Here is a 27,860-nt window from a genome sequence, read left to right as displayed (position 1 = left end):
CATTGTGAGGTATCCTGTCAAGAGTTTTTATTGGATTCTGGATAAAAAGACCCCTACTCCAATGGATGGAGGGCCACATCCCTTGGGTAAGGGAAACCCCGCCACACACCAGAAGTTCCTGGCCAATGGGGTCTGGGGTCTTGCAGGCACTCGCACCAATTGCTGGCAGCTAGTTCTTACCCCTGGGTGCATCACGGTCAGATGTGTGCAGGGCTTCTCCCTCTCCCTAGTTCAGGGAGTGGGGGCAGACTGGGAGAAGCAGCTCCCACCCAGCAGTACAACGACCTGCTCTGCACAACCCTCACTTGCTGGGTGAGACTGGGCAAGGTCAGGCCCCTACCCATGCCCAGACCTCCCTTACCTAGGCCCCTCTGGTCACAGATGTAGCAGCCAGGAGAGCTTAGCCAGCACCTGAGAACCGGCAGTGCCAGCTTCACCACTGTTCCCAGGCATGGGTCTGGCTTGGAAACATATCTCCCAGTAGCGTCCTGGGGTCAGGGGATGGCCCCAGCCTGGCTCTCTCCAGCAAGCACCACAGTCTGGAGGACAGAGGAGCCAACCCCACCATAAAGACGCCACAGCTGCCACTGGTCCCAAGCAGAGGGCTTTAATGCTGTCCTGGCCCTGACTGGAGGAGTATTTAAAAATGCTGAGGTGGGCGGCTGTGTAGGCCGATCACCATGAGATGTGGGCATCTTGGTGCTTCTTCCTGGTAAAGCCATCTGGGTACTCAGGCCCAGCTCATTCAGCCTGTGTACTTGGGATCAGGAACTGGCCACCTTCAGGTCTGGTCCCCTCAGCCTTCAACCACTGCATCTTCTGCTGGTGCTGCTGCATGGCATCCTGGACTCGGGCATCCATCATCGCCTCAGTGAGGACCCCATCCTCGGAAGCATATGCCATGGCCTGGCAGGAAAAGAGAGTACTGATGCAGGGCACCCAGAGTGGCCATCTGCAGGGGAAAAGTGTCTCCCAGCCCCAGGCTTGCAGAGCGCGCCAGTCACCAGGAACCACCCACCCTGCAGGACAGGGCCAGACCCCGGGATGAGGCAGCCTGCCTGGCCCCACCCATGTGCTTGCCTATGGAGATGCCCTCCAAGACCCTCCAAGACTTCCTGGGGCAGACTGGGCAGACTGGGATGTTGAGTCCACTAAGGAGATTGCTAGCCGGTAACTTCTACCACAGGCCTGTGCTCAGTCTTAGGAAGGGACTGGCCCCCCAGCAGAACACACACATGCCAACATGCCAAAAGCACATGCTTTGCTTCCCTGTGTGCAGGTGTGTCCACACATACACGTGTGCTAACAAGTGAATCCACAGCCCAGGGCAGCCACCATCCTTGCAATGCCTGTGGCTTTGCCCACATCCCCCGTTGGTACCAGTGCTATGTTCTCACATCACCGACTTTCTCAATGACTTTCTAAAAACAGAAAGCTTCCAGCTGTTAGGAAGCAGTTCAGCACCCCCACCGTAGACCCGAAAGGCCCCTACTTCAGAGACCAAAGCTCCCCTCAGGCCAGGGCATAGATAACAGAACCACCACATGCCACTGAAGGGCAGGTCCATTTTGATACTGAGGGGAGGGCAGGGCCCCTAGGAAGAGAGCTCCCTGGGAGCCCCCAGAAATTCCAGCTTGGTCAGAGTATCCCACCAGGCTCCACTGCACCTGATCACTGGGCACCCAAAGCACCTGGAAGCTTCCCTGGTGGGAAGGTACAGGGAGTCAGGAGCCCCTTTGAGAAGGCATGTCTGCCCAAGGAGGCCAGGATCCCTACTGGGGGATGGCTGAACATAGTACCACAGAGAAACCTGGGGGGCACCACCCTCAACAGGTCACATCCCTGTGATGTTGTAGGCATGTCATGTGTCTCCTGTCAGGATGTGACCAGAAGGGTACCTCATCTCTGGGATCTTCTCCCAAAACCTACAATCTCAGTCTAACTGTGAGAAAAACATCAGGACAATCTCTGTAACACCTGATCAGCACTCCTCAAAACTGCCAGGATCATCAAAAACAAGAGTCATCTAAGGAACTGTCATAGCACAGAGGAGCTGAAGCAGACATGGCAACTGAATAACATGGGAGACCTTGGAGGGGATCAGGAAAAGATTAATAAGTCTGAGGTGGAGTCCCCAGTGACATGGCCAATGTGCATCATGAAAGAAGTCACAGCATGGGGGTGGGGGAGGCTCCATGTCATCGTTGCAACTTTCCCGTGAGCCTGAGATTATTGAGACGTAGCAAACTGCATTAAAAACAACAACAAAAAACGGCAAGCTCTGGACTCGATGGCTTCACCAATGAATTCTGTCAACACTTACAAACACTGATCCTCCTCAAACTCTGCCAAAATATTGATGAGGAACACTTCCTAACTCATTCTGAGCCCAGCATAACTTTGGTATTAAAATCAGACAAAAACGCCCAATAAAACTACTGAGCAATACCCTCTATGAACAATGATGCAAAATTCTTCAATAAAATACTTGCAAACCAAATCAGTAGCACAGTGAGGGAATTCTACCCAATGACCAGGTGGGATTTACTCCTGGAAAGCACGATCATGGAGCACAGGAAAATTAATCAACATGACGTACCATGTTAACAGAATGAAGAACAAAAACTATACAATCATTTCAATTGATGCAGAGAATGAATTTGACAAAATTCAACACTCTTTCTTGGTGAAAACATTTAATAAACTAGGAATAGAGGAAATTTTCCTTAACTTTCTAAAGGTCATATATGAAGAATCCACACAGCAAACACATTAACAATGGTGAAAGCCTGAGAGCAGTTCCTCTAAGGTCAGGAACAAGTCACGGATGCCCACTCTCACCACTTCTATTCAACATAGTACTAGAAATCCTAGGCAGAGCAATTAGGCAAGAAAAAGAAGTAAAAGGGATCCAGATTGGCAGGGGAGAAGTAAAATTATGTTTCCAGATGATATAATTTTATATGTAGTAAACCCTAAAGATTCTCCCCAAAAGTTAAAACTAATAAATTAAGGTCACTCATTGAGTGAAGTGTCTGACTCTTGATCTCAGCTCAGGTCCTGATCTCAGGGCATGGAGCCCACTTCAAAATTTTAAAAATTAAAAGATATCAAAATTAGATACCAAATTAGATATGCACATTCATATGTTGGAAGACTTAAACTTGTTATGTCCAAGTGATCTACAGATTCACCGCAATCCTTATCAAAAATCACAATGACCTTTTTACAGAAATAATAATTAAAAAAAAAAAATCCATCCTAAAGGGCAGCCTGGGTGGGGCAGTGGTTTAGCACTGCCTTCAGCCCAGGGCTTGATCCTGGAGAACAGGGATCCCCGCGTGGAGCCTGCTTCTCCCTCTGCCTGTGTCTCTGCCTCTCCGTGCGTGTGTCTGTCATGAATAAATAAATAAAATCTTTTTTAAAAAAGAAATCCATCGTAAAAATCATATAGAATTCTTTTAAATGAATTTGGCTTCTTAAGGGAGGCCAAATAACCAAAACAGTCTCGGGTAAGATTTTCAGGTTTCATATTTCCTGATTTTAAAATCGACTACAAATCAGTGTGGTATTGGCATGACAGTGATACAGACCAGTAGAGCAGAATGGAGAGCCCAGAAACCCTCACATGTGTGGTCAGATGACTTCCAAGAAGGATGCCAAGACCATTCAAAGGGAAGAGGACAGTCTTTTCAACCAATATACTGGGAACACTGGATATCCACATGCAAAAGAATAATGGTGGACCCCTACCTCACACCACATACAAAACTTAACTAAACATAAATCACACCAAGGATGCCTGGGTGGCTCAGTGGTTGAGGCCTTTGGTTTATTTAGGGAGTAATCTCAAATTTCTGGGATCGGGTCCCGCATCAGGCTCCTTGCATGGAGCATATTTCTCCTTGCTCTGCCTGTGTCTCTGCTTCTCTTTCTGTGTTTCTCATGAATAAAGAAAATCTTAAAAAATAATAATAATAAATAAATTAAAAAAAAAAAAAAAAAAAAAACCATGAACCACCTAGTTGTAAGACCTCAAATTATAAAGCTACTAGAAGAAAATGCAGAGGAAACTTCCAAACATTGGATTTAGTGATGATTTCTTGGCTATGACACTGAAAGCACAGATGAGAAACAAAACAAATTGAACTATTAGCAAAATAAAAATCTTTTGTGTACCAAAATCTTAAAAAAAGGCGGGGGGGAGGCCACTCAGCTGGCTCAATCAGTAGAGTATATGACTCTTTATCTCTGGATGGTGAGTCTGAGCCCCATGTTGGGTATAGATTACTTAAAAATAAAATCTTAAACCTTTTGTGCATCAAAGAACAGTATCAACAAAATAAAGAGTGAAGGGTAGCCCCGGTGGTGCAGCGGTTTAGCACCGCCTACGGCTGGGGGTGTGATCCTGGAGACCTGGGATAGGGTCCCACGTCGGGGTCCCTACATGGAGTCTGCTTCTCCCTCTGCCTGTGTCTCTGCCTCTCTCTCTCTGTGTCTCTATGAATAAATAAATAAAAAATCTTAAAAAAAAAAAAGTGAAAAAGCAACCCATTGAAGGGCAGAAAATTTCTATAAATCACCTATCTGATTAAAGGTTAGTATCCACTATACATAAAGAACTCCTAGGACGCCTGGGTGGCTCAGCAGTTAGGCATCTGCCTTCAGCTCAGGGTATGATCCTAGAGTTCTGGGATTGAGTCTCACATCGGGCTCCCTGCATGGAGCCTGCTTCTTCCTCTGCCTGTCTCTCTCTCTGTCTCTCATGAATAAATAAAATCTTAAAAAAAAAAAACAAACCCTCCTAAAGTTCAACAAAAAATAACCCTATTCATAAATGGGCTAAGGACATGGATATACATTCCTATAATAAAAAATACATGCTGAGGGGGTCCTGTGTGGCTCAGGCACCTTCAGCTCAGGTCATGATCCCAGAATCCTGGTATTGAGCCCAGTGTCCCATTCCCTGCTCAGCGGGAAGCCTGCTTCTCCCTCCCTGCCCACTCATGCTCTCTCTCAAATAAATAAATCATCTTTATTAAAAAAACACAAGAAACAAAACACACATGGCCAGAAAGCACACGAGACACCCATGTCAATAATCATCAGAGAAACGCAACTCAAATTACAATGAGACATCACTTCACATCCACTAAGATGGATGTTATTAAAAAAAAAAAAAAACAGAAAATAACAAATGTTGGTGAGGGGGGTGAGAAACCACCTTGTGTGCACTTCTGCTGAGAATGTAAAGTGGTGTAACCACTGTGGGTAATGGCATGGCAGCTCCTCAAACATTAAAAATAGTACCTTCACTTGAGTATATACTCAAAAGGAATGAAGAGTACAGTGTCAGATACCTGTACACCCACGTTCACAGCAGCATTATTCACAATGGCCACTCAAAGGTCCATCTCAATGGATGAATGGATTAATGAAATACATCCACAAGGGACTACAATTCCTCCTTAAAAGGGAAGAAAATGTTGACACGTGCTACAAGACAGATGGACCTGAGGACACTATGCTTAGTGAAATCAGTTACAAAAGGACAAATACTGCATGGTTCCACTCATGTGCATTGTCTAGAGGAATTACATTCACAGAAAGTGGATGTGTGGGTGCAAGGGACCGGGGAGGGGGATGGGGATCAGTGTTTAACAGAGTGGCATCTCAGCTTGGGAAGATGTTCTGGAGACAGATGGTGGTGATGGTTCCACAGCAACGGGAATGCGCTTAAAGTCAAGTATGTACCTTAAAACGGTTAAAATGATAAATTTCCTTTAAAGAATAACACAGTGAATTCCCACAACAGAGTGGTTAAGAAGCAGCATGAACTCCACAGATAAAACCATCATACAAGCAGCAGGGACTTTAGAGTGAGTACGTGAAGGGCCCCTCAAGCAGTCTAGCCCAGGAGGAGGGGCAGAGCAGGCAGGAGCAAGCCCAACCACCAGCACTACGCCCGAGAGCAGAAGAGCATGTGAGCACACTCCTCCTGAGCCAGGGGTACACAACACACTGTGGTACCTCCTCTCTGTCCCTCCCTCTCCTCTCCCATGAGCATGATAGGATGATCTGACATGTCTTGGGCTGAGCTCACTGGTCAATGACTGGATACACCCTGGTGGAGGACTGGACCTCCCAGGGAAAGCATCCCAGGGGCTCTGGGCATCTATCCACTGCCTCCCACACTTGTGTGGCATCTGACAGTAACCAGCTCTCCATCCACCAGGCTTGTTGCAACCAGCTGACATGTGATGTGGGCAGAAAGGAGGTATGCTGGTTCGTGGTGGAAACAGAGAAGCAGGGATGGTTTGTTGTCAGGGCCTGAATGTGTCCCTAAATTCATACAGTGAAGCCTTTATGCCCTAGTGCAGCTGTATTTAGAGTTGGAGTGTCTAAGGAAGTGATTTGATCAATGTTCAAGGAGGTCATGAGAGTGGGGCCCTGATCCTATGGGACAAGCGTCCTTAAACACCAGAGCTCTCTCTGCCACATGACGAGGACAAAGCCAAAAAACAACCATCTGAAAGGCAGGAAGGGGGCCACCATCAGAAGCTGACACCCTGATCTGGGACTTCCTACCTTCGGAACCTTGGAATAGGAAAGTCCATGGTTAGTGCCCCTGGGCTGCAGTACTATTAGAGCAGTGCAAGCTGACAGGTGTCCTATCCTATACCCTGTTGGTTGTGGAAACAGAGCTACCCTCATGAGACCTGGATGCTGAGGAATGACAGCTTGGAGCAGAGCACTCAGCTGATCCATGCAGGGAGAACTCAGTCTGGAGCTGTCACAGCAGCACAACCCAGCTCTCTCAGACTAACACAGTCCCTATGTACCCAAGCTACCATGTTCGAATCAAAGTATCTAATTAACAAAATACATGTTCACTTAAAAGCACTGTTAAATTTCTAATGTTTGGATTGTCATGTAGCCTCAGACAGATCTGAGCACAGACCCCACAGAGGAAGCGATGTCAGCACAAAACTAAGGGATGGTCAGAGACAGGAGCCAGTCAGCACCCTGCACCTATAGGGCTTTTCACTCCTCAACAATCACCAATCTGCAAATGCTTTCTGGATGGCTGTACTGAGGACTCCTGGGGATCAGCTGGCTCTTCTGCCCTGGGAGTACGGGGGGTGGGGCGGGGGGGGGGGGGTGGAGACTGTGGACATTTCAGGAGCAAACAGTAAGTGCTGGGAATGACAAGAACTACCCTGGGCTGTGTGCCCTTGGGCCACAGACCAAGGATAAAGTCAACTCGTGTGCTCCATGCTACCCTCAAGACACCACAATAAACTACATGGATCAGACAATCCTCAACACTCATGGTCTCCATCTGGAGAAGAGCTGGGAAGGAGATGCCTGACCCCTTATCAGATCAGATTCACTCTTTCTTCCTCATCTCACTTGTCCTCTGAGGAGCCAGATAGCTCACGGTATGCCCTATGTGCCCCCCATGGTCCCTTAACCCCCACTAACTATAGAATTACCTGTCCCAAATGTGCTAGGACCCAGCTTGGAACAGACTCCAGTGGTTATTGAGACATCAAGGCCTGTGGAACACTGATGCCCATATGGACACTTGGTTCATTTCCAGGGAACACACATGATTTCAGAGAAGCCCCACCTGATTTGGACTAAAACCACAATGAGGGCAGCCCGGGTGGCTTAGTGGTTTAGCGCCGCCTTTGGCCCAGGGCATGATCCTGGAGACCCAAGATCAAGTCCCACGTCCGGCTCCCTGCATGGAGCCTGCTTCTCCCTCTGCGTGTGTCTCTGCCTCTCTCTCTATCTGTGTGTGTCTCTCATGAGTAAATAAATAAAATCTTTAAAATAAATGAATAAATGAATGAATGAATGAGTAAATAAATAAATAAATAAATAAACCCACAATGACAATGAGCAGGCCATAATACGTAAAGCCAGTGATACCTCTCCACACCTTCCCTGCAGTGGAGGCAGAAGCAGGTGGTGGCTGGAAAGTAGGGCAGGGCATCACATCTGTGTGCAGAAAATCCTTCCAACAGAAACACCTCGGGGGAGGCAGGGGTCAGCACCAGCCATCTTCATGTGACTATTTCCCAATGGGCCAAGCTCGCAGCTGTAAGGCAAGTGTCCCCTGCTCACCTGCCATGCCACAGCAAGCTGGGAGATCTCCCGGCCCGACATGCCCTCTGTCAGCTGTGCAATCTCGGAGCACTTCTTCCCGTAGTCAAACTGAGCGAGCTTCAAGCGCCTGGGAAGGAGGAATTCCCACATGATGCACTGGGTGCCTGAGGGACTCAGGGCAAGATTGGAGGTCGAGGAGGGCCCCTTGGTTTCTAAATGAAAGGACAACTGAGGTATCTGCCAGTGACAGCAACCCCAACTGAATGCCCCAATTTTTAAAGAGCCAAACTCTGCCCTAATATCTGCTCCTGATGCCTGGTCTGCCTTTTTTTACCCCGCTGGGCACCTCTCTTCTTTATGGGCTATGTGCAGAAAGCAGTGCATGATGCACTGTCGGGGCAGGAACCACGTCCTTCTCACTCAGACCTCCCGCAGGGCCCATACAGCACAGCAGCTGCAGAAATCCTGTCCGGGGTGAGCTGCTAACAAACAAGTGGGAAATCAAAGGAAAGGTGACACGTCCAGGTTAGAGTGTTGTTTCACATCTCTTGTTCGTGTGCTGACCCCTCCCCAATCAGGTCTGGCTGAAGACCCAGGAGAATGGGTCAAACACTCACAGAAAAAAAGATCTCAGAAAGTCAGACCACATTTGATATTTGGGCTGCAGTCAGGCTAGAATGAGCCACTGGAACAGTGAGGGGTACTGGGGCCACCCGGGTGCAAAGGAGAGAGGCCCAGATAGTGGAACGCAAGGGCTCAGGCAGCAGAGGGACAGCAGGAGCTGGCAGGCAAAGCCCGTCCTAGAACAGAAGACGGCTCTCACTGCCACCAGTGACAGGAGGGATTCAGGTCAGTGCTGCTTTGAGATCTGGCTCCCCAGAGATGGTTAAAAATAGACAGGCCATCGCCTATTTGGAGCACTGTGGACAGAGTGACGAGTGAGGGTGGCCCGGACAGAATGTGGAGGGCTCCCCCATTGCCTGGTGACTTCCGCAGAACTGAGGCCTTGCAGTGTGCTGGCAAGGCGCCCGAGGCTCCCGGGAGTCAGGGTGAGTAGTGAACAACGGTAAGTCCACCTCCAAGACTGCCCAATCAGCCCCGAAGTGAACAAAGCTCGGCCAATGTCTGGCAACTGCCATGCCGGTCCCTTCACTCTCCGGGGCTTGACTGCAGCCTAGATTCCTTAAAAGCCTCAAACTGTTAAGAAACCCTTCATGTGAGACAAAAGGATGGAGATGCTGGTTTGTTGACAGTGGGAGACTAAGTCAAAAACCCAGCAAAAAGCAGGATAGAGGCATGGGGTCCAGCAGGTGAACACACCTGAACCCAATGTGAAACCACAGGCTTAGGACTGGGGTGCAGCACCTGAGCCAGGAGCTGGTGGGGTGCCAAGGGCCCCATAGCGCTTGGGCCATCAGGACACTTACTGCTTTCCTTCTGTGGCTGGCTTCAGAACATACTTGTCAAAATACATCCTCACCAGGCGCTCCCGCTCCTCCCGCCCGGGCAGGTCAAAGCGGACCATCTCGTCAATGCGGTCGTTGACAGCCCAGTCAAACTGCTCGGGTTGGTTGCTGGCCAGGACCAGCATGAACCTGAAGCCAGCAGACAGCAGGGGTTAAGGGGCTGCTCAAGCTGGGCACTTGCCCCCAGAGTAGGGGCCTCTCAAACTCATATAGAACAATTTTCTAGCAGAATCTATCTGGTAGCTTTTAACCCAGGAAATGTCAGGAAGGTCCAGCATTGTCCAGCCACCCATCCCTCCCTCCCACACTTCTCTGTGGACCAACAGTCCAACCTGATGTGGTGGCCACATAAGCTGTGCTATGCACAGGAGGAACAGGGAACCCATGGTCTGAGACAGACCTCTGCCTCTCCCCAACCTAATCTACAGGGTCTGGGGTTTTGCTAATTGAGCAGAAGCGCCAACTCAGCAGGAACCTGGACCAGACTTCAAGGGGTCTGAGCAGGGGTAGGGGGTCTCTGCTGGCAGCAGCTGTGGCAGGGAAGGGGGACACATATGACTTGGTGGTTGCACAGCTGAGCAGCAAGGATAGGTGTGCCCCTGGGTGACCAGTGGGCACAGGACTAGAAGGCCCTCAATGATCCAGGAGAGCAATAATAGAGGATTTGTAAGGAGTGAGCCCTTTCCTGGAGCAACCGATGTCCCAGGGGACCTGGCCATGGGGTGACCATCCCAATAGCCCATCGCTGGAGGGCAGCCAGAAACGCCAAGTACAGTGACCTGTGGGTGAGAACTTGCCACCGGGCTGTCCTGAGACTCCCCCATCATGTTTTCTCAGGGGTCTCCACAAAGTACCCCTTCACGCCCACTAGCCCTTCCCATCGCCCTTGGGGCCCGGCCTATTCCAGCTCTGCCCCCCAGCAGGCACGTGAGCTCAAGTGGAACCTCAGTTTCCCTCTAGGAAGGGGCTCCGCACCGGCGGGTGGCCCTCACTTGCTGCTGTGCTGCCCCGTCCGGTGCAGGAATGCATTCAGGGTGGCCCTGAGATCCTCACTTATCTTCTCCTGCAGAGAAAGTTCTGGTGTCAGGGGGAAGGCAGCCAAGGGAAGTTGAAGGCTCCACTCCAACCCTCTGGGAGCCACATACAACAAGGTCTCCAAGAAACTTAACTCCAGGGAAAACTCTAAAAATGCCACAGGATCAACTCCTGTTTCTCAGACCAAATTTATGAAGAAAGCGTGGCTGAGCAGCAGGTTTGGGTGAGACTCTATTGTGAGCGACCAGCAATCTCCCTGTAAAGTGCCAATGTAGCCACTGAACACACCACTCCTGATCGCTCACCTATGCCAGCCAGGCCCAGCAGGCCAGATAGAAGCTTCCAGAATACTTACAGTCGCTCGCTTCCTGAGGAAGGCATCGGCTTCATCCACGAAGAGCAGGAGGCTGTGAAGGAGAAAAGACCAGATGAGAAGTGGGTGAGGGCCACCCAATGCACACTAAGGTGCTGAGCACACAGCAACTGAACTCAGTTTCAGGAACCCAAAGCACCTGCTAATCTCAGTGCTGGTAGGGACCCCAGGCCCGAGAGGAGTATGCCCAGTGCCAGTATTGTGGGAAAGCAACTGGTTCATACTAAACATCCTAATTTGGCAGTAAATTACTGTGACTTCAATGTGTCAATGTCAGAGGCAGGAAGAGGCCTGTGATAAGCACAAGCCACCAGGAATCCATCCTTCAGGTGAACTTCTCCCTCAGATTCCTATCTCAGAGCGTTCCAGTCTTGTGTACAACCATGTAGTTGGGCTGCAGGGAAAGTCACTGACCTCCCCTACCCCCTATCCTGACACCTGGAGCTCAGTGGCCACTAGAAATCTGGACTGCATGCACATGCTTGGGGGCAGCCATCCCAGAAGGGGCCCAGCTCACCCTCGCCGGCTGGTGCTGGCCCAGTCGAAGACCTTGTGCATAGCAGTCACGCCGTCACGCCCCATCGGGGCCACATCCCCGCCTGTCATGATGGCGTAGTCCATGCCTGAATGCAGCGCCAGTTTCTGGGGCGGGGGGGGGGGGGGGGGGGGGCGCGGGCAGAGGGCAAAGCGTGTTTACTCCCCTACCCTTCACAGCCCGTGTAGACTGAGCTTAGCCCCACTACCAGCTGCTGCTAGGGGTCCCCCTTGCCTGGAAAGCTGGCCCCCCACATGAGCCCTGATGCCCAGCGCCATATCCGTACAAGCCCCAGCTGCAGCCCCTGCCCATGGCAACCCATCCCGCTGTGTGGCCAAGTGCCCCCACCTTGGCGAACAGTGTCTTGCCGGTGCCAGGAGGCCCATATGCCAGAATATTCCTGTATAGGCTCCTGTTTTTCATGGTGTTCCTCGTTGCTATGGCGATATCCCGCACGCGTGCTTCCAGGCTGGGCTGCCAGGGCACATGGCAGTTTGAGGGACACTCTGTTGCCAGGATGCTCCTCCTGAGCATCTGGACCAACCCCAAGAGGCAGCTTACCCCAGGTTGGGCCTCAGGCAGCAAATTCTACTTTAGGAATAAGAAGCAGCCCCATCCTATAGAAAAGCTCCCCCAGCGGAAGGGCACCCCCCACCCCAATGCTCGTGACAGCCCCACCCAGAAGGGTAGCACACTTACACTGAGGACGACGCCCTCTAGTGCGTCCTGAGGCTTACTGAGGAGCCGCCTGCTGACCTACAGGCAGAAAGGAGGAACATGGACACAGGCTCATCTGCAGAGCCTATCAAACAGGAATGGAGTGCCAGGCACAACCAGACCACCGCATGGAAACAACTGCCGTGGCGATCACACTCCAGGCCGCACAGGACTGGGCCCTGCTCCCGCTCTAGAAGGGTCACACAGGGCTGGCTGTGGCACTGGGCTAGACGATTTACAGAGAGAGCACACGAGAGCGCCACAGCACAGAGCCCAACTCAGTGCCTGATCCCACGACAGTGAGATCACGACCTGAGCTGCAATCAAGAGCCAAATACTAAAGTGACAGAGCCACCCAAGAGGCCCTTCAGATTCTTTACTGATCTTGGGATGACTGGGTGGTGCAGTTGGGTGGTAGTGCCTGCCTTAAGCTCAGGTCATGATTCTGGGGTCCTGGGATCAAGCCCCACGTCAGGCTCCCTGCTTGGCAAGGAGTCTGCTCCTCCCCCCTGCTTGTGCTCTCTAATAAATAAAATCTTAAAAGAAAAAAAAAATTATTTACTGATCTTTATTTTTCCAATTATCCACAAGTGCACAAGTGATTGCTTTGGAGATGCAGCCACAGCCCATGGATGGACATGCAACTGGAGTGACATGAAGCTGGGCAGGAAGCCTGGCTCTCCTAGAGGAGGAGAGCAGACACCATGCTACTTCCAGCAACTTCTCTCACAGGAGCCCCAGGAGGACAGGCACATCAACAGATCCAGAAGCAACGGAGTGGACTAGGCTGAGGGTCTCTGCAGTGTAAATGTGCACAGGCTCCCAGGACAACATCAAGGAGTAAAAAGCCACAACCAAATCCAATGAGCCAGAGAGAATAGACAGTATTTGGATGAAGAGGGGAAAGTGAAAATACATGTTCACAACTTGGCTGAAACGTCAGAAGGAACTGGGCAGGACATGCCACTCCAGTGAGGACTGAGCCCACAATTACCTGCACAGGGTGTCTCAGAGCCTCCAGCACCGTGATACGAGACGTCTCTCGCACCAGGGATGGCTTCCCCAGCCGGGCTTCAATGTACCGTCCAGCAACAGATGTGGCATTCTTAGCAGAGTAGACTCCAAGGGCCAGCAGTGTCAGCCCAGCCACCTGGAGCGGGGCAGCAGGAAGGTGAATGCCTTCGACCCATCCTGTGCCACACTGTTTAGTAGTTGGCACTGGGCCCTCACCTCATCCCATCCCATGCGAGGTGGTGACAAGGCTGACACAGGAGCATCCCAGCTGGTGCTCGATGTCATATGATTGCAGATATTTCCAGACAGGCAACCTATCAAAAAGCTTACCATAACCACTCCTTCTCAGAAAGCTACTGGAGGATGCCCTCCAGCTATACTAGGGAAGCTTCCAGGCGACAAGAGCCTCAGTTGTAGACAGAGATCCTGAGGATCATGGGGGACAGACCAAACACGGGGGTAGGGGTGGGGAGCACAATCACAGGGCACATAACCAACAGTAAGAAGAGGTTTCTGGAAAGTACACCAACACTTAGAAACTCAACTGAAACATCTTCCCTCCAAGACAACCTGGCCACTGCAGGGGAAAACAACGACTCTTAAACCACAGACACAAGGTTCCAGGAGACCAGATGGTGATCACAGTGACAGAAACAAGGGCCCAAGGGGACTGTGATGGGGGAGGTGGGACTGCACCCGCCCCAAAGTAGCCATCAGCTCCCAAATCTGACATTGCCCAGCATTCTCCAGCGACCACCCCTCTATCCATCTCACTGGGAAGGTTGATGATTGACTTAGGAGCAGCTTATCAAACAGGAAGGATGGCCAAGAGGCATTTTCCCCCTCAGCCAGTCCTGTGTCTGGAATCCCTGCTGGCTTTGTCAGGGGGCAGGCCGGGACTGCTAGCCCACAACACCGCCCTGGGCAGGAAGGGATTCCAAACTGAAGATGGACATTAGAGACTCAACTAGCAAACACAGATGTTTACAACAGCTGGAAAGCACTAAAGAGATCTGAGTACACGGGGTACCACAAGACTAGTCAGAATGCTCTTAATTCACCTTAAAACACTTGAGGGGGCGGGGGGCCAGGTGGGGGGGGCAGTCAGTTGAGTGTCTGACTCTGGTTTTGGCTCAGATCATGACCTCTCAGTAATGGAATTGGGTCCTGCATCCAGCTCTGAGCTCAGTGTGGACTCTGCCCAGATTCTCTCCCCTTCTACCCCTCCCCACTGCTCACATGTGCGTCTCCATTTTTCACACTAAAATAAATAAAATCTTAATAAAATAAAAAATAAAACACTTCAGGGAAAAATGAGTAGTAAAATGGACTACAGAAAGGTGATCCCCACAGGAGGCAGGGGATGATGGATGTGTGGTCACTGGAAGTTTTCTTTAAAAAGTTAAAATAGAGTTCCTTTTAGAGACACTGTGGCAAAGCCAAAAGTAGGAAAAGGTGGTGTCACCTGGTGTCAGGACCCCAGGACATAAAGGTTCAGCTACCCCCAAGGTCAAGTCCACCCAGGGCTCCTCTCACTGTCTCCTGTGCCTCAGCCAGTTCACACATCTCTCTCTGTGACCCTTTGTGGATGCTCAGCAATAGGATGCTGCTCTGACCATGCAGCAGTGGGCACTGGGGAGGGTGTGCACCTTCACAGCCCAGACACAGCGAGACGCCTGCAGGTACCTCCCAGAAAGGTCAACCTGCCTCTCCTATCAAAACAGAGGGAGGGCACCCGGCTGGCTGAATCGAAAAAGCACGTGACTCAATCTTGGGGTCGTGAGTTAAGCTGCACGTTGGATGTAGAGGTTATTTAAAAAAAAAAGAATGGAGGGATGCCTGGGTGGCTCAGTGGTTGAGCGTCTGCCTTCAGCCCAGGGCATGATCCTGGAGTCCCAAGATTGAGTCCCACATTGGGCTCTCTGCATGGAGTCTGCTTCTCTCTTTGCCTGTGTCTCTCATGAATAAATATTAAAAAAAAAAAAAAAAAAAAGAATGGAGAGGAAGCAGCATGGCAGCTCACCCAGATGTAAAGCCACACAGCTTTAAAAAAAAAAAAAAAAAAGCCACACAGCTCCTTCCTCAGAACTTCTTGCCACTTTGCTGGGTCTCTGCCTAAACTGGCCCTAAGGGCCTCTGACCACCCGTACATAACCTCCTTCAGCCCTGCATGATGCAGGGTCATGAGAAAGACATCAGACATGTGAGTAGATGGTGAAAAGCCACTGCTTATTTACCAAAACTACAGTAACAAGACCTGAGTTCTTCCTGCAGGTTCATTAGCCTCTTCCTTCCCTGCAACACTCACAATCCAGTGGCCAATTTCAGACATAAGCGGGGAAGCAAGCCCCTGAGGTTTGGAACACCTTTATCTGTGACTTTCAACTGCGAGCCTCCATGTCCACATAGAGGCCACTGCAGGGCTGAGCACAGCTCGGAGTGGTGGCCAGGTCTCCTGTGTACAGGCCATGCCCTCCATTACTCAAAGCTAAACGTCTTTCTGAAGTTTCTGAAGCTTCTTTCTTCTTTTTCTGAATAAATGAAAGTTAAACGAAAGCCAGTAGTTCCTTCAATGAACAGGTCAGCCCCAGCAATTGCACTGTTGGGGATTTACCCCAAAGATTCAGATGCAATGAAACGTCGGGACACCTGCACCCCGATGTTTCTATCAGCAATGGCCACAATAGCCAAACTGTGGAAGGAGCTTCGGTGTCCATCGAAAGATGAATGGATAAAGAAGATGTGGTTTATGTATACAATGGAATATTACTCAGCAATTAGAAACGACAAATATCCTCCATTTGCTTCTACGTGGATGGAACTGGAGGGTATTATGCTGAGTGAAATAAGTCAATCGGAGAGGGACAAACAGTGTATGTTCTCATTCATTTGGGGAATATGAATAATAGTGAAAGGGAATATAAAGGAAGGGAAAAGAAATGTTGGGAAATATCAGGAAGGGAGACAGAACATAAAGACTCCTAACTCGGGGAAACGAACTAGGGGTGGTGGAAGGGGAGAAGGGCGGGTGTTGGAGGGGAATGGGTGACGGGCACTGAGGTGGACACTTGACGGGATGAGCACTGGGTGTTTTTCTGTATGTTGGTAAATTGAACACCAATAAAAATTAATTAAAAAAAAAAATGAACAGGTCAGCATACTGACTGCACCAATTTTATCACGTACAGCTCTCTTTGTCAATACTGACAGGCACTGACATTTAGATTCCAGACTCTGTGTCACCAGGCACAGCACCTGCGACAATGTGCAAGTACCAGAGTCCCAAAGAAGAGATGGGCAAGGAGGAGGGTCAGGAGGGAGGTAAGCATGCAGGTAAGGGACCAAGGCTTGAGGTAGGAGCTTGGACACAGTGCAGCCAAGTCCACACCAGCTCTGTCCAAAAGGTTTGGATGTGTACCCCTACCCAGATCTGTGCTAGAATGAATGCTGGGTGTCCCTCCTGCATGAACCCTGCTCTGAGCCAAGGGCACCCAAGGCAGACAGGAGGAAAGCCCATTTTCTTCATCTGAACACGAGGCTGCAGTCCTAGCAGCTCCCTGTGCAATGAATGGAAGGATATGGTCAGACCCCCAAGCCAGCACCTACCTCCAGGCAGCCCTGTTCTGAAGCCAGAGCAACTGCCCCGCTTACCCAGCCCCAACAGGCCTCAGGCTGCACTACCCACGGAGCCTATACCCACATTTAGCAGGATCCCCACTACCAACCAGGTGTTACTCAAAAGATGTTTGGGAAGAGTGTGACGGGTGCCCTTGTTCACCCTAAGTCACTGGCTGCGTCAGAGAACTCCAGGGTCCATTTTAAGAACCAGTAAAAAAAAAAAAAAAAGAACCAGCAGTCAGGTGTGCCTGGGTAACTCCATCAATGAAGCATCTGCCTTCAGCTAGGGTCATGATCCCACGGTCCTGGGATGGAGCCCCAGGTCAGGCTCCCTGCTCAGCAGGGGGTCTGCTTCCTCCCACCCTTCTTCCCCTCCCCCATCTCGTGTGTACACATCCTAACAAATAAATAAAATCTTAAAACAAAAAAAATCCCAGCTAGCATTCTCACTAGCTGCAGGTTTCCTCACTAACCTTCCCTAGATAGTCCAGACCCTGCTTTCCTCGAGCCACAAACTGACCTCATCTATCACCCCTCACCGTCTCCAGAATGATGCTGGAACTCCGTACAAAGCAAGGCACTTGCAGAAACCACCTCAGAGGTCAGAAGGCCAGGAACGCGGATGCTCAGGACACTCACGGTCAGCATGGTTAGTTGCCTCACCCCTTGCTAAGACATCAGTACCATGTGAGCAGGCACCCAGTCACACTGTGCAGCCTAGACGGGTTGGTACAATGCTGGCATGCAGAAGTACTTACAGAATTGGGGGGCTTTTTAGGAATCAGTCCTAGCCAATGCCCTTCCCTCTGCCCTGAGTGCTAAAGAGCTGCATGGCACAGAACATGTGCCTCGAGTCCTATAGCCTTGTTGGCTGCCTTCTGCTTCCCACCAGAGGGTGGGAACCCTCAGAGGCACATGGTTTAAAGGGGTTCACTGCCACATCTCTGGGACCCCCTGGAGTTTTAGCTGGGCCTCACACCTGAGGCCACCAGATAGATTTCCAGTTACACCTTCTAAAGGGCAACCCTTTTTAGGAAGAGGGAAACTGAAACTCTAGCACCTCCTCCCACATCATCCAGCCCCTCTACCAGCACATCTGCTGCCAGTGTCAACACTGACTTGTTCACGCGCCCTCCAACCAGAGGCTGCACCACATCCTGTTTTCACCAGAGGGGAGAGAGAAGGAACAACGGCAGCACATGCTTACACCTTGGACCTGCTTGGCACACTTCCCACCACTGAGTGCCAGGCACTTTTCACTGCTGGCAGGAGGGAGGGACATGACCCACCGGAGATGCCGACATAGGCCACAAGCAGGAATATGTGGCAAGGATGTTTACCGTGGCTGTCACTTTGTCCCAGTCTGTCACGAAGGTACGGAATCCTTCACCAAACAGGGTGCCAGCTGTCCTGTAGAGGAAGCAGCAATGTGACCAGGGAAGAATGGATCTAGGCAGTTGGCTGAAGAAAGGGCCAGGGCTTTGAAGGTCAGCCCTGTTGGTGAGCACATGGGAGCACCTGTTGAGGCTGCCTCCTGGCACAGGTGAAGGGCCAGAAGACATCTGCGACAGGACTCTGCCAGGGGCCCACTGGGGATTGGGCCTCACCTGATGGACTCCAGGATGGTCTGGCGGTGCTCAGCAGCCTTCAAGCGTATCTGCTCACGAATAATGTCCGCGTTCTCACGCTCAGCCTTGGCCCGTGCCCGAGCCTCGGCCTCCACGCGAAGCATTTCATTCTTGTGGCGCAGTTCCATCTCCCGTTCCACTGTGGCTGCCCAGGGAAACAGCAGGAAGATGGTGTTCAGCCCAGGGTCCCTAATCCCTTCCAGTGAGGCCCCGGCAACTGTTCTCACAGGAGGGAGGCAACACATGGCAGATTCTGTGGGAACACCTAGCCTGCCTAGGTTTCTGCTACAAAGTCCCAACTGAAGGACATGGAGCCCCTAGGAGACCCCATTGGGAGCCTTTGGAATGTTGCTTGCCTACAGCCTGCTTTCCCTAGAAGCCTTTCTTGAGCCCAGGTCAGCTCCAAGGACACAGCCACCCAAACCCCAGGCAGAAATGACAACTCTACCTCTCCTCATGGCCTCCTGCTTCTGCACCGACTCCTCCTGCTTCCGTAAATTCTCCTCATTGAGAAGTTGCTGAGAAGCAGCCACAGAGGAAAGGGAAAAGTTTTCAAAATTATGAAACAATCAGGGGCAGCTGGATAGCTCAGTCTTCTGAGTGTCAGACTCATGGGATTGAGCTGCACGTTGGGCTCTGTGCTCAACAGGGAGACTGCCTGAGTCTCTCTCCTCTTCCATCTGTGCCTCCTCCTTGCTTATGCACATTCTCTCTCTCAAGAATAAATAAATACCATTTTAAAAAAATATTATGAAAGATCAACAATCTAAGAGAGGAGATACTCCAACCTGTGGGGAAGCCTCTGTTCCCCTGAGAACTTCTCTGAGAATGACGCCCCAGCGCCTACACACACTATAGCCCTCTACAAGCAAGTTTGAATCTCACCTAGGACATGTGCATGAAGTGGGGGGCGGTGGCACAGGAGCTCATGCTCTAGCACAGTTCTGCCACAGGGCAGACCTCTGGGCATCCCCAATCCAGTCTTCATTTTTTTTTTTTTTATATTTTATTTATTCATGAGAGACACAGAGAGAGAGGCAGAGACACAGGCAGAGGGAGAAGCAGACTCCATGCAGGGAGCCTAATGTGGGACTTGATCCTGGGACTCCAGGATCACACCCTGGGCCGAAGGCATGCACTAAACTGCTGAGCCACCCAGGGATCCCCCAGTCTAGTCTTCAAAACACTGTCTTTCCCCTATTAGGTTTCCTTTTTTTTTTTTGAAAAAATTTTTTTATTTAAATTGTAGTTAACACAGAGTGCAATATTGGTTTCAGGAGTAGAATGGAGTGGTTCATCACTTACAACACCCAGTGCCCATCCCATCATGTGCCCTCCTGAATGCTCATCCCCCTCTGCCCCTCCCCTCTTCCCATCCAACAAACCTATTTGTTTGTTCTCTGTTAAGAATTTTTTATGGTTTGTTTCCCTCCGTCCTTTGTTCTCCCCCCTTCCCCCATGTTCACCTGTTTTGTTTCTTAAATTACACATATGGGTGAAATCCTTCGATATTTGTCTTTCTGTGACTGACTTGGCATAACATTCTCTAGCTCCAACCATGTTGTAACAAATGGTAAGATTTCATTCTTTCAGATAACCCAAGTTTCCCTGGGAAATTTAAATTTTTTTTTTTTAATTTTTATTTATTTATGATAGTCACAGAGAGAGAGAGAGAGGCAGAGACACAGGCAGAGGGAGAAGCAGGCTCCATGCACCGGGAGCCCGATGTGGGATTCGATCCCGGGTCTCCAGGATTGCGCCCTGGGCCAAAGGCAGGCGCCAAACCGCTGCGCCACCCAGGGATTCCCTGGGAAATTTAAAAGCTGTAATGCCGTAACGGGTACAGATGTTTGGAAACCACCTTACCATGAACATGTCACAGCCAGGTTCCCAGATTCTCACCCAGAACCCTCAGCACAGCCAGAACCTGGGGGCCGGTGTGTTGTGTGTGTAAAAGCATGCACATGCACGCTTTCCTGGGACCCAGCACTAACGGTTGGTAAAACAACTCTGAATTCTGGCCTACCCGCTGCCCCAAAAGATGCCTGTGCTCTCAGGGAAGACAGAGGCAGCACCCCTTCCATGCAAGTGTGCTAAGCTCACCTGTTGCTTCAACTGGTCCTCATAGCGCTGTCGGGCCAGCTTGTCTTGGTACTGGGCTCTCTAGGGAGGAAGAGGGCAGTGTGAATATGGCTCAGCTGGAAAAGCTGGTGTATGGCCTGAAACCAGCATAAGAATCCAGACTTTACTGGGTGTTGGCCTCAGAGAAGCCACCCACCTCCACCTGCTGTTAACGAACACACACACACTTGGGACTCGTGTGCTCCCCATCATACTGAGCACTGATGGATACATGGGTTTTTGAGGTTTGCACAAGGTCATCCCAGAGCCTCAACGAGGCAGTAACTAACCGAGACTGAACGTTGGGACCCTGGTGTGCCCCCAAAGTGCTCCACCCTGGCCCCCCTGTGCCCATGTGATCCTTACAGCCTGGTGTTGCCGTGTCTCCTCACTCAGAGTCTTCCTCCTTTCCTCAGCCTGCACGCGGATCTGCTCACTCTTCAGCTGCTCCACAGCAGCCTCGTATTCCTATAGAATATACCAGCTGCTGCAAGCCTAGAGACTGTTGGGGCCTCCTCCTCAGGGCTCTGAGCTCAGGGCTCACAATGCCTCAACAACCCTCTCCCCTGTGGGCTCCAAAGGGGCTGGACAGGAGCAGGCGGTGTGTCCAGAAGACATAGCCTGGACCAGCACCCTACATATCTGCTGGCCGCTTGGGCACCAAGCCCCAGGATGACCCAGACCCACAGATAGGGAAGCACCAGGGAAACAGACAGGGTGGGCCCCCAAGGAGCGAGACAGTATCCTGGGAAGTCTGTCACTCCCTTCCCCAACACTGTTTCCACGGTGCCTTATATAATGTGCTCACTTTTTGATTATGCTTTACAACAGCCAACGGTGGAGGGCAGAGCCTGTGCCTTTTCTATGCTTGCTACATGCTCAGCATAAAGGTCCTGCCGGATGCAGAGAAACCAGGTCAGAATCTCCCTTGGGGAGACCAGATGGTCCTCACCTACACCAGCCCTTCCAGGTAGTTCTGCTAGAACTCGAGCCACAAATCCACTGTGTCTTTGACCTCCTCCTATTTCCCTCTTAACCATAAGCAAGAAAGCAAATTCGAGAAAGGAGAGGTCTGAAGCACCCACCCTGTGCCTACTGCCCACGTGCACATTCTTTCCAGGTCCTTCCTCTGCCGCAGGGATGAGGCTGACCACTGCCAGCACCACACCCACTACTTACCTTTAGCTTGGACTGTTGCTCCAGCTGCAATGTCTGCTCCTGCATCTGCGCAAGACTCAGTGCCTCCTTAGCATGTCCTGTAGGGAAGAGGAAGAGAGCAGGTGTCAGGATACTGGGGCACCAGGCGAGCATTCATGCGTGCCAAGGGGCTTTCAGGGAGACCACAGCTAATCTCAACCACAAAACACATGTTCCCACTCTCATTCCTAGGCCAGATCTTGTTTGGTGACCCCACCCTCCAAAGACCACAGCCCCTTCTTGTCACCTATGTCTGCTCCACCCCCAACAGAAAATCCCACATACAAGATCTTATCCTCCTCGCCCCCACCCCCACCCCGGTAGCTGTCACATCCTGGAGAGCTATCAGAAAGGCTATCCCATGCTAGTTGAGAGTAGGATGGTCAACACGGCAGTCATTTCCCAATTAAACAAAAAACAATGGGTGGCTACAGTACCATATTTTTCATGGTAGGCCCATTTCTTTTAAGTCTCTATTATCTATTATTATTATTACTCTTAAAGTTGTATTTATTTATTCCCAAGAGACACAGAGAAAGAGGCAGAGACACAGGCAGAGGCAGAGGGAGAAGCAGGCTCCATGCAGGGAGCCCAATGCAGGACTCGATTCCGGGTCTCCAGGATTACACCCTAGACTGAAGGCAGACACTTAACCGCTGAACCAATCAGGCGTCCCTCCAATACCTATTATTATTAATCTGCTATCAAACACACACAGGTAATACAAAGGATTAGGAATAAACAATTATGTTAGAAATAAGCCAACGCACACAGAGAGATGGCTCTTCACAGACTTCGTGTTATAAACACATACGTTATAAATATCTTTTTTGTGTATCTTATTCATAAGGCATAATTCATATCCATCAATACTTGGCTATTCTGGAAAAAACTAATTTCTGGTGCTCTCCTTGCCAAAAAAGCCTGTGCACCCAGCTTCTTAAATATTTCAGTGATGACACAGTTCTCCCCCATATACAAGGTTTCACCATAAAAAAATGTTCTAATACATAACAGCATGGAAAGAAGGTAGGGAACCTCTGTGAACCCAGTTCCCTGACACTACAACGTACATAGCTTTCTCCCTTTGCAGACCTCACATCTATCCTTTAACCCCGGTGTCATGGTCTGTGTTACTTTTCGAAGCCTTTAAACCCAGTACCCATCACACCCAAGCTGCAGCAAACACATCAGTAATTAGAGCATGACTTCTGTGTGTAGTTCTATAAGCAACCCACACATTGAAATGGACGTGGAAGTCATGGTGTTCGGTCTGTTAGGGCAGGCGGTATGGCGAGAACATACTGCCTAACCCTGGGAAGTACCTTCAGAGCCAGTCCAGACTGGGCTGACACAGCCTCCACAACTCACCTCAAGGCTCTTCCCTAGGGCCCTGGTGATCAGAGGTGCAGGACACCTGAGGACCCGCCCCCAAGGAGAGGCAGCACAAAGGCACCAGGTCCCATACCCTGCACTGTAAATCTGGGAAGCCACAAAGCCAAAGCTTGAACAGGCTTTAGGAGCCCCTTTAACATAAATGACACTTGACCAAGAGGGAGTGAGAACAACAACAGTGCTCATCCTGATGCAGCATACAGGAGCGTAGGTGCCACAGATCAACAATGCTGAGACTAGGTCCTAGCTGCCCTTTGTACTCACAGAATGACCTTTGGCCAGTCAGGTTAACCTCACCTGAAAACAGAGATCTCTCAGCCACTGACTGTCAAAAGAGGGGAACAAAAGAGCACGTAACCTCAGCACAGTGCCTGGCATCCACATGCCCCACCAAGCACAAGCTACAATTTCAACACTACCGATGATCATTTACCGCCTTGAAATCATCCTGTAACAGGAGTGGTGCATTCCAAAGCATTAGTTTAGTACCCACTACAGGCAAAGTGCTCTTTTACACAACCACCTTCATAGGGTTATACAGGAATGCGGACTGGAGCACTCAGGTAAGCCTAGAGACCTAGGGAATGAAGAAGCATCAGGCTGGGCCAAAAGGACAGAGCAAGTGGTCATACCACAGGAGCAGCTGAGGACATCTTAGTTTGCTTGGAGACAGTAGTAAGGTCAAATGAACAGCCTGGGCCTAACCAGGCAGGCACTGCGGCCTATGAGCTGAGCATGCCACAAAGACGGGTTTGCAGAGGGGTTGTTGAGTAAAGGGGCATGAGGTGGCACCCTGGGAAGAAGTGTTTGGGTACAGAAGGTGATACGTCAGGGTAAAACCTCTCCCACTGGCTAGCAGTTAGGCCAGGAAGATGGCAGGAACAAAAATGAAGGAGGGAGCACCCAGCTGACGGAGTTGGTGGAGCATGCAACTCTTGATCTCAGGGCTGGGAGTTTGAGCTCCACATTGGGTGTAAAAATTACTTAAAAATTTTAAAAAATAAAATGAAGTAGGGCCCACACTTAGAATTGCTAGATGTAGAGACTGATGGAGGACCATCACTTCCAGACACTGGCCCCTGGGGACTCTGCAGAAGATGCTGCTTGGTGGAGAAATGAAGGTGTGGTCATGGGAGAGCAAAAGCCAAGGCCCTGAGGACCAGGTGGAGTATATTGTGGGGGAGGAGCTCTGTGGCTATTCAGAGCCATAATTCCACGAGGAAGGGTCCCTGCGTACCCCCTCTTAGACACACTCAAGGCTATTCACCAAGGCCCATATAATTACATGAGTTTGGAGATAGTAGGATTCAGCTTCCAAGAGTGAGAGAACTTTGAAATTCTATGCATGACTGAGTGGAAGAAATGTCCGAAGAGCTGGGCAGAAAGATTTGCCCCAACTAAACCTCTGACAAGAAATTGAGTCATGTGTCAAAAATCTGTCATCTGGGCAGCACGGGTGGCTCAGCGGTTTAGCACTGCATCCGTCCAGGGCATGATCCTGGAGACCCAGGATCGAGTCCTACATCAGGCTCCCTGCACGAAGCCTGCTTCTCCCTCTGCCTGTGTCTCTGCCTCTCTCTCTCTGGGTGTCTCTCATGAATAAATAAATAAAATCTTAATTTAAAAAAGAGAATCCTGTCATTATCTGAGGTGCCCTGATGCCCAGCCCAACCAGGGTTTCTCAAACTACCCTGGTAACTGAAATTACCTTGCAAACTCAATACACGTGGTTTGGGACCAGTGGTGTTCCAGCTAGGCCTAAGGAAGCAGGCTGTCCTAGGCCCAATCCCAAACATGTAAATGTTTTTAATGTTCCTCCGGGGATCCTTGCACGAGGGTGTTCTCACAGCCCCGGGGAAGCGCAGGGACTGAACCACGAAGTGCCAGGCCTCCCCCTCCTCAGACTTCTGTTTACACCTGTTTACAACGTGACTTCTCCATACAACCTCGGAAAAAAGACTATCTCTGTTCAAACAAAAGTTTGAGAACTATTGTGTTCTTCCAATCAATATTTATTCTGCACCTTCTGTATCCTAGGTCCTCACACCCTTACCCTACATCCTAAATCAAATCGTTAACCCAATGTGATAAAAGAGAGTGGGGAAGAAAAGACGTGAGTTTAGTGAAGGTCCAGCAGATAACGGTGCCTAGAAGGCCTGGGTCAGGATGGCCGGGACAGACTGATCTGGTGGTTTTACAGACCCTGCCTATCGGAACGCTAATGCTTTCCAACGAGCACACATCGGCTTTATTTTCCATAAAACCAGTGGCCCTCAACTGCGTGTCCCTTCTCAAGGGGAAAATTGCTAACAACACTGCACTCGGCTCCCAGAGTTGGCCGGGCTTCGGCCACGTGGCTGCAGCTCCCCTGGTCGACAGTAACTGAGGAACTCCAGCCCGAGCACCTGCCACTTGCGACCTCTCAAAGTTCGTCTGCACCATCTTCCTCACCAAAGGACGCGTGGCAACTGGGAAGGTGCTGGTACCCCACCCTCCCCGCACGCACGGCGGCTTCAGCCACCAGGCTGATTCCCGCAGAGCGGTGTCCCCACCGGGCAGGTGCGGCGGACACAGCTGCGCACCTCTCCTGCACCCAGGGACCCGGCACGCCCGGCGCTCGGAAGGCTGGCCCCCCGCCCCCGCCGCTGCACTTACTCGAGTGCTCCAGCTCCCGCGCCGCCTTGGCCGCACGTTCCAGGCCCGTGGGGTCAAAGTTGCTCCATTTGTCCTTGGGAGCCGGCCGGTCCCCCCCGCCGCGGTCTCCGCCGCCCTCGGCCCCGGGCTGAGCGGGCGGCAGGGACAGCGGCGGCCCCGCGCCCTCGCCCTTGGGGCCCTTGATCCCGAAGAGCCAAGACATGGCGCGCGAGAGCCGCGCGGCACTGTCGCCGCGGGGAGCTCTGGCGGAGCTGAAGCGCGCGGATGCGGACAACCTCCACGCGGAGCGAGCCGGTGGTCAGAGGGCCTGCGCAGGCGCAAGGACGCCCCTTTCTCCCAGGCGACGGAAGCGCAAGAGGGCCACGTATGGTGCGGCGTTCCGATTAGCCGCGGCTCCGTGACGTCACCAGCCTCGTCGCCACGATTGCCCAGACTGGCCCTGGGGGCGGGCCGTCGAGGGGCGGGGCGAATCGCCCCGTTACGGGGACCGATCAGGGACAAAGTCGGTTGGTGGACGCACGTGTCCTGCTGCTGTAGGCCTCCGCGCTATCCCAATGGAGCCGGGGCGGAGAGACCGGTGCCCGGGAGCCGGAGCGGGGTTCGCGTGGTCCGGGCAACGTGGCATAGGGAGAGCCTGCGGAAAGCGGCCGGTCGGGCGGAAGCCGGTGGGGCCCCGGGCGGCGGAAGACAAGCTCCTTCAAGGGGCCTCCGCAGAGCTCCGTCGTCAGTGCGCCTGCGATCTTCGTGCCGCAACAGGGTGGGTGAGGATGGGATGGATACGGATCTCAAGCCCAGGAGTCCCACGACACGGCGCCCTCCGCGGAGGTGGAGCCTCCGAGGCTGCGTGCCGGCCCCGCCCGGGAGTCCGAGGACCGGGGCCGGAGGAGGGTGGGCGGAGAAAGCGCTGCTTCGATTTAGCAAAGTTCGCTTCTGGGGCCAACATCTGAGTTGCCCTTTTCGTCCCCTTGACGGGCCGGTGAAGTCCCAGAATGAGGGGGAATCCCCCCCCCACACACACACACTAGATTGGAGAGTTTCTTTCTTTCTAATTAAGATTTTATTTGTTCATGAGACGCACACAGAGAGGGGTAGAGACACAGGCAGAGGGAGGAGCAGGCTCCATGCAGGGAGCTTGACGTGGGACTCGATTCCGGGTCTCCTGGATCACGCCCTGGGCTGAAGGCGGCGCTAAACCGCTGAGCCACCCGGCCTACCAGATTGGAGAATTTTGAGCCTGGGTGAAAATATGGGGGAAATTGGGAAGCCTGGGTGGCTCAGCGGATGAGCCTCTGACTTTGGCCCAGTGCGTGACCCTGGAGTCCCGAGATCGAGTCCCACATCGGGCTTCCTGCTTCTCCCTCTGCCTATGTCTCTCTCTTTTTTTTTAACTTTATTATTTTTATTTTTTTAAAGATTTTTATTTATTTATTCATAGAGACAGAGAGAGAGAGAAGCAGAGACACAGGCAAAGGGAGAAGCAGGCATCATACAGAGAGCCTGAGGTGGGACTCGATCCAGAGTCTCCAGGAACAAGCCCTGGGCTGCAGGCGGCGCTAAACCGCTGCGCCACCAGGGCTGCCCTGTCTCTGTCTCTCTCTCTCTCTCTGTCTCCCCCCCGCCCGCCCCCGTGTCTTTCGTGAATAAATAAAATCTTAAAGAAAAGGAGGGGAAAATTAAAGATAATTCTGTAATCTTTCACCCACCCACTTAGAGAAGGCTAGATGAGTTTCCCAGTCAGATCCCCTCCCTGTCCAACAGCAGTGGACCAGCCACCAGCTGCACCTCCCACAGCACCCCGTAGAGGCTCTGCTGGAAGGAGAAGAGGAAGTGGGTAAAAGGCGTCCACTCTGCTCCGTCCAACCCAGGCCAGCATTTGGCAAGCTTGTGTACTTTTATATAAAAAGGAATGGCTTTGAGAATACTCTTGCATTTAAAAACCAGTTTCAGGGATCCCTGGGTGGCTCAGCGGTTTGGCGCCTGCCTTTGGCCCA

At 51.4% G+C, this 27,860-nt stretch overlaps 1 protein-coding gene across 1 annotated transcript; it reads right to left on the bottom strand.

Moving 5' to 3' along the window:
* Positions 1–12: 12 nt before the first annotated feature.
* Positions 13–26,182, bottom strand: ATAD3A (ATPase family AAA domain containing 3A). Its single transcript, XM_026007114.2, has 16 exons — positions 25,870–26,182; positions 21,802–21,878; positions 20,989–21,090; positions 20,605–20,664; positions 18,950–19,019; positions 18,481–18,646; positions 18,214–18,283; positions 13,236–13,391; positions 12,224–12,280; positions 11,873–11,998; positions 11,507–11,631; positions 10,972–11,023; positions 10,574–10,644; positions 9,543–9,710; positions 8,134–8,242; positions 13–906 (listed from the first exon to the last, which is right to left on the bottom strand). The coding sequence occupies exons 1-16, from the start codon at positions 26,069–26,071 to the stop codon at positions 742–744; spliced, it is 1,776 nt and encodes a 591-aa protein (XP_025862899.1). The 5' UTR covers positions 26,072–26,182; the 3' UTR covers positions 13–741.
* Positions 26,183–27,860: the final 1,678 nt, after the last annotated feature.

Source organism: Vulpes vulpes, chromosome 12 (assembly GCF_048418805.1).
Source record: "Vulpes vulpes isolate BD-2025 chromosome 12, VulVul3, whole genome shotgun sequence".
Lineage (NCBI taxonomy): Eukaryota > Metazoa > Chordata > Mammalia > Carnivora > Canidae > Vulpes > Vulpes vulpes.
This window is presented reverse-complemented; position numbering and strand designations above follow the sequence as displayed.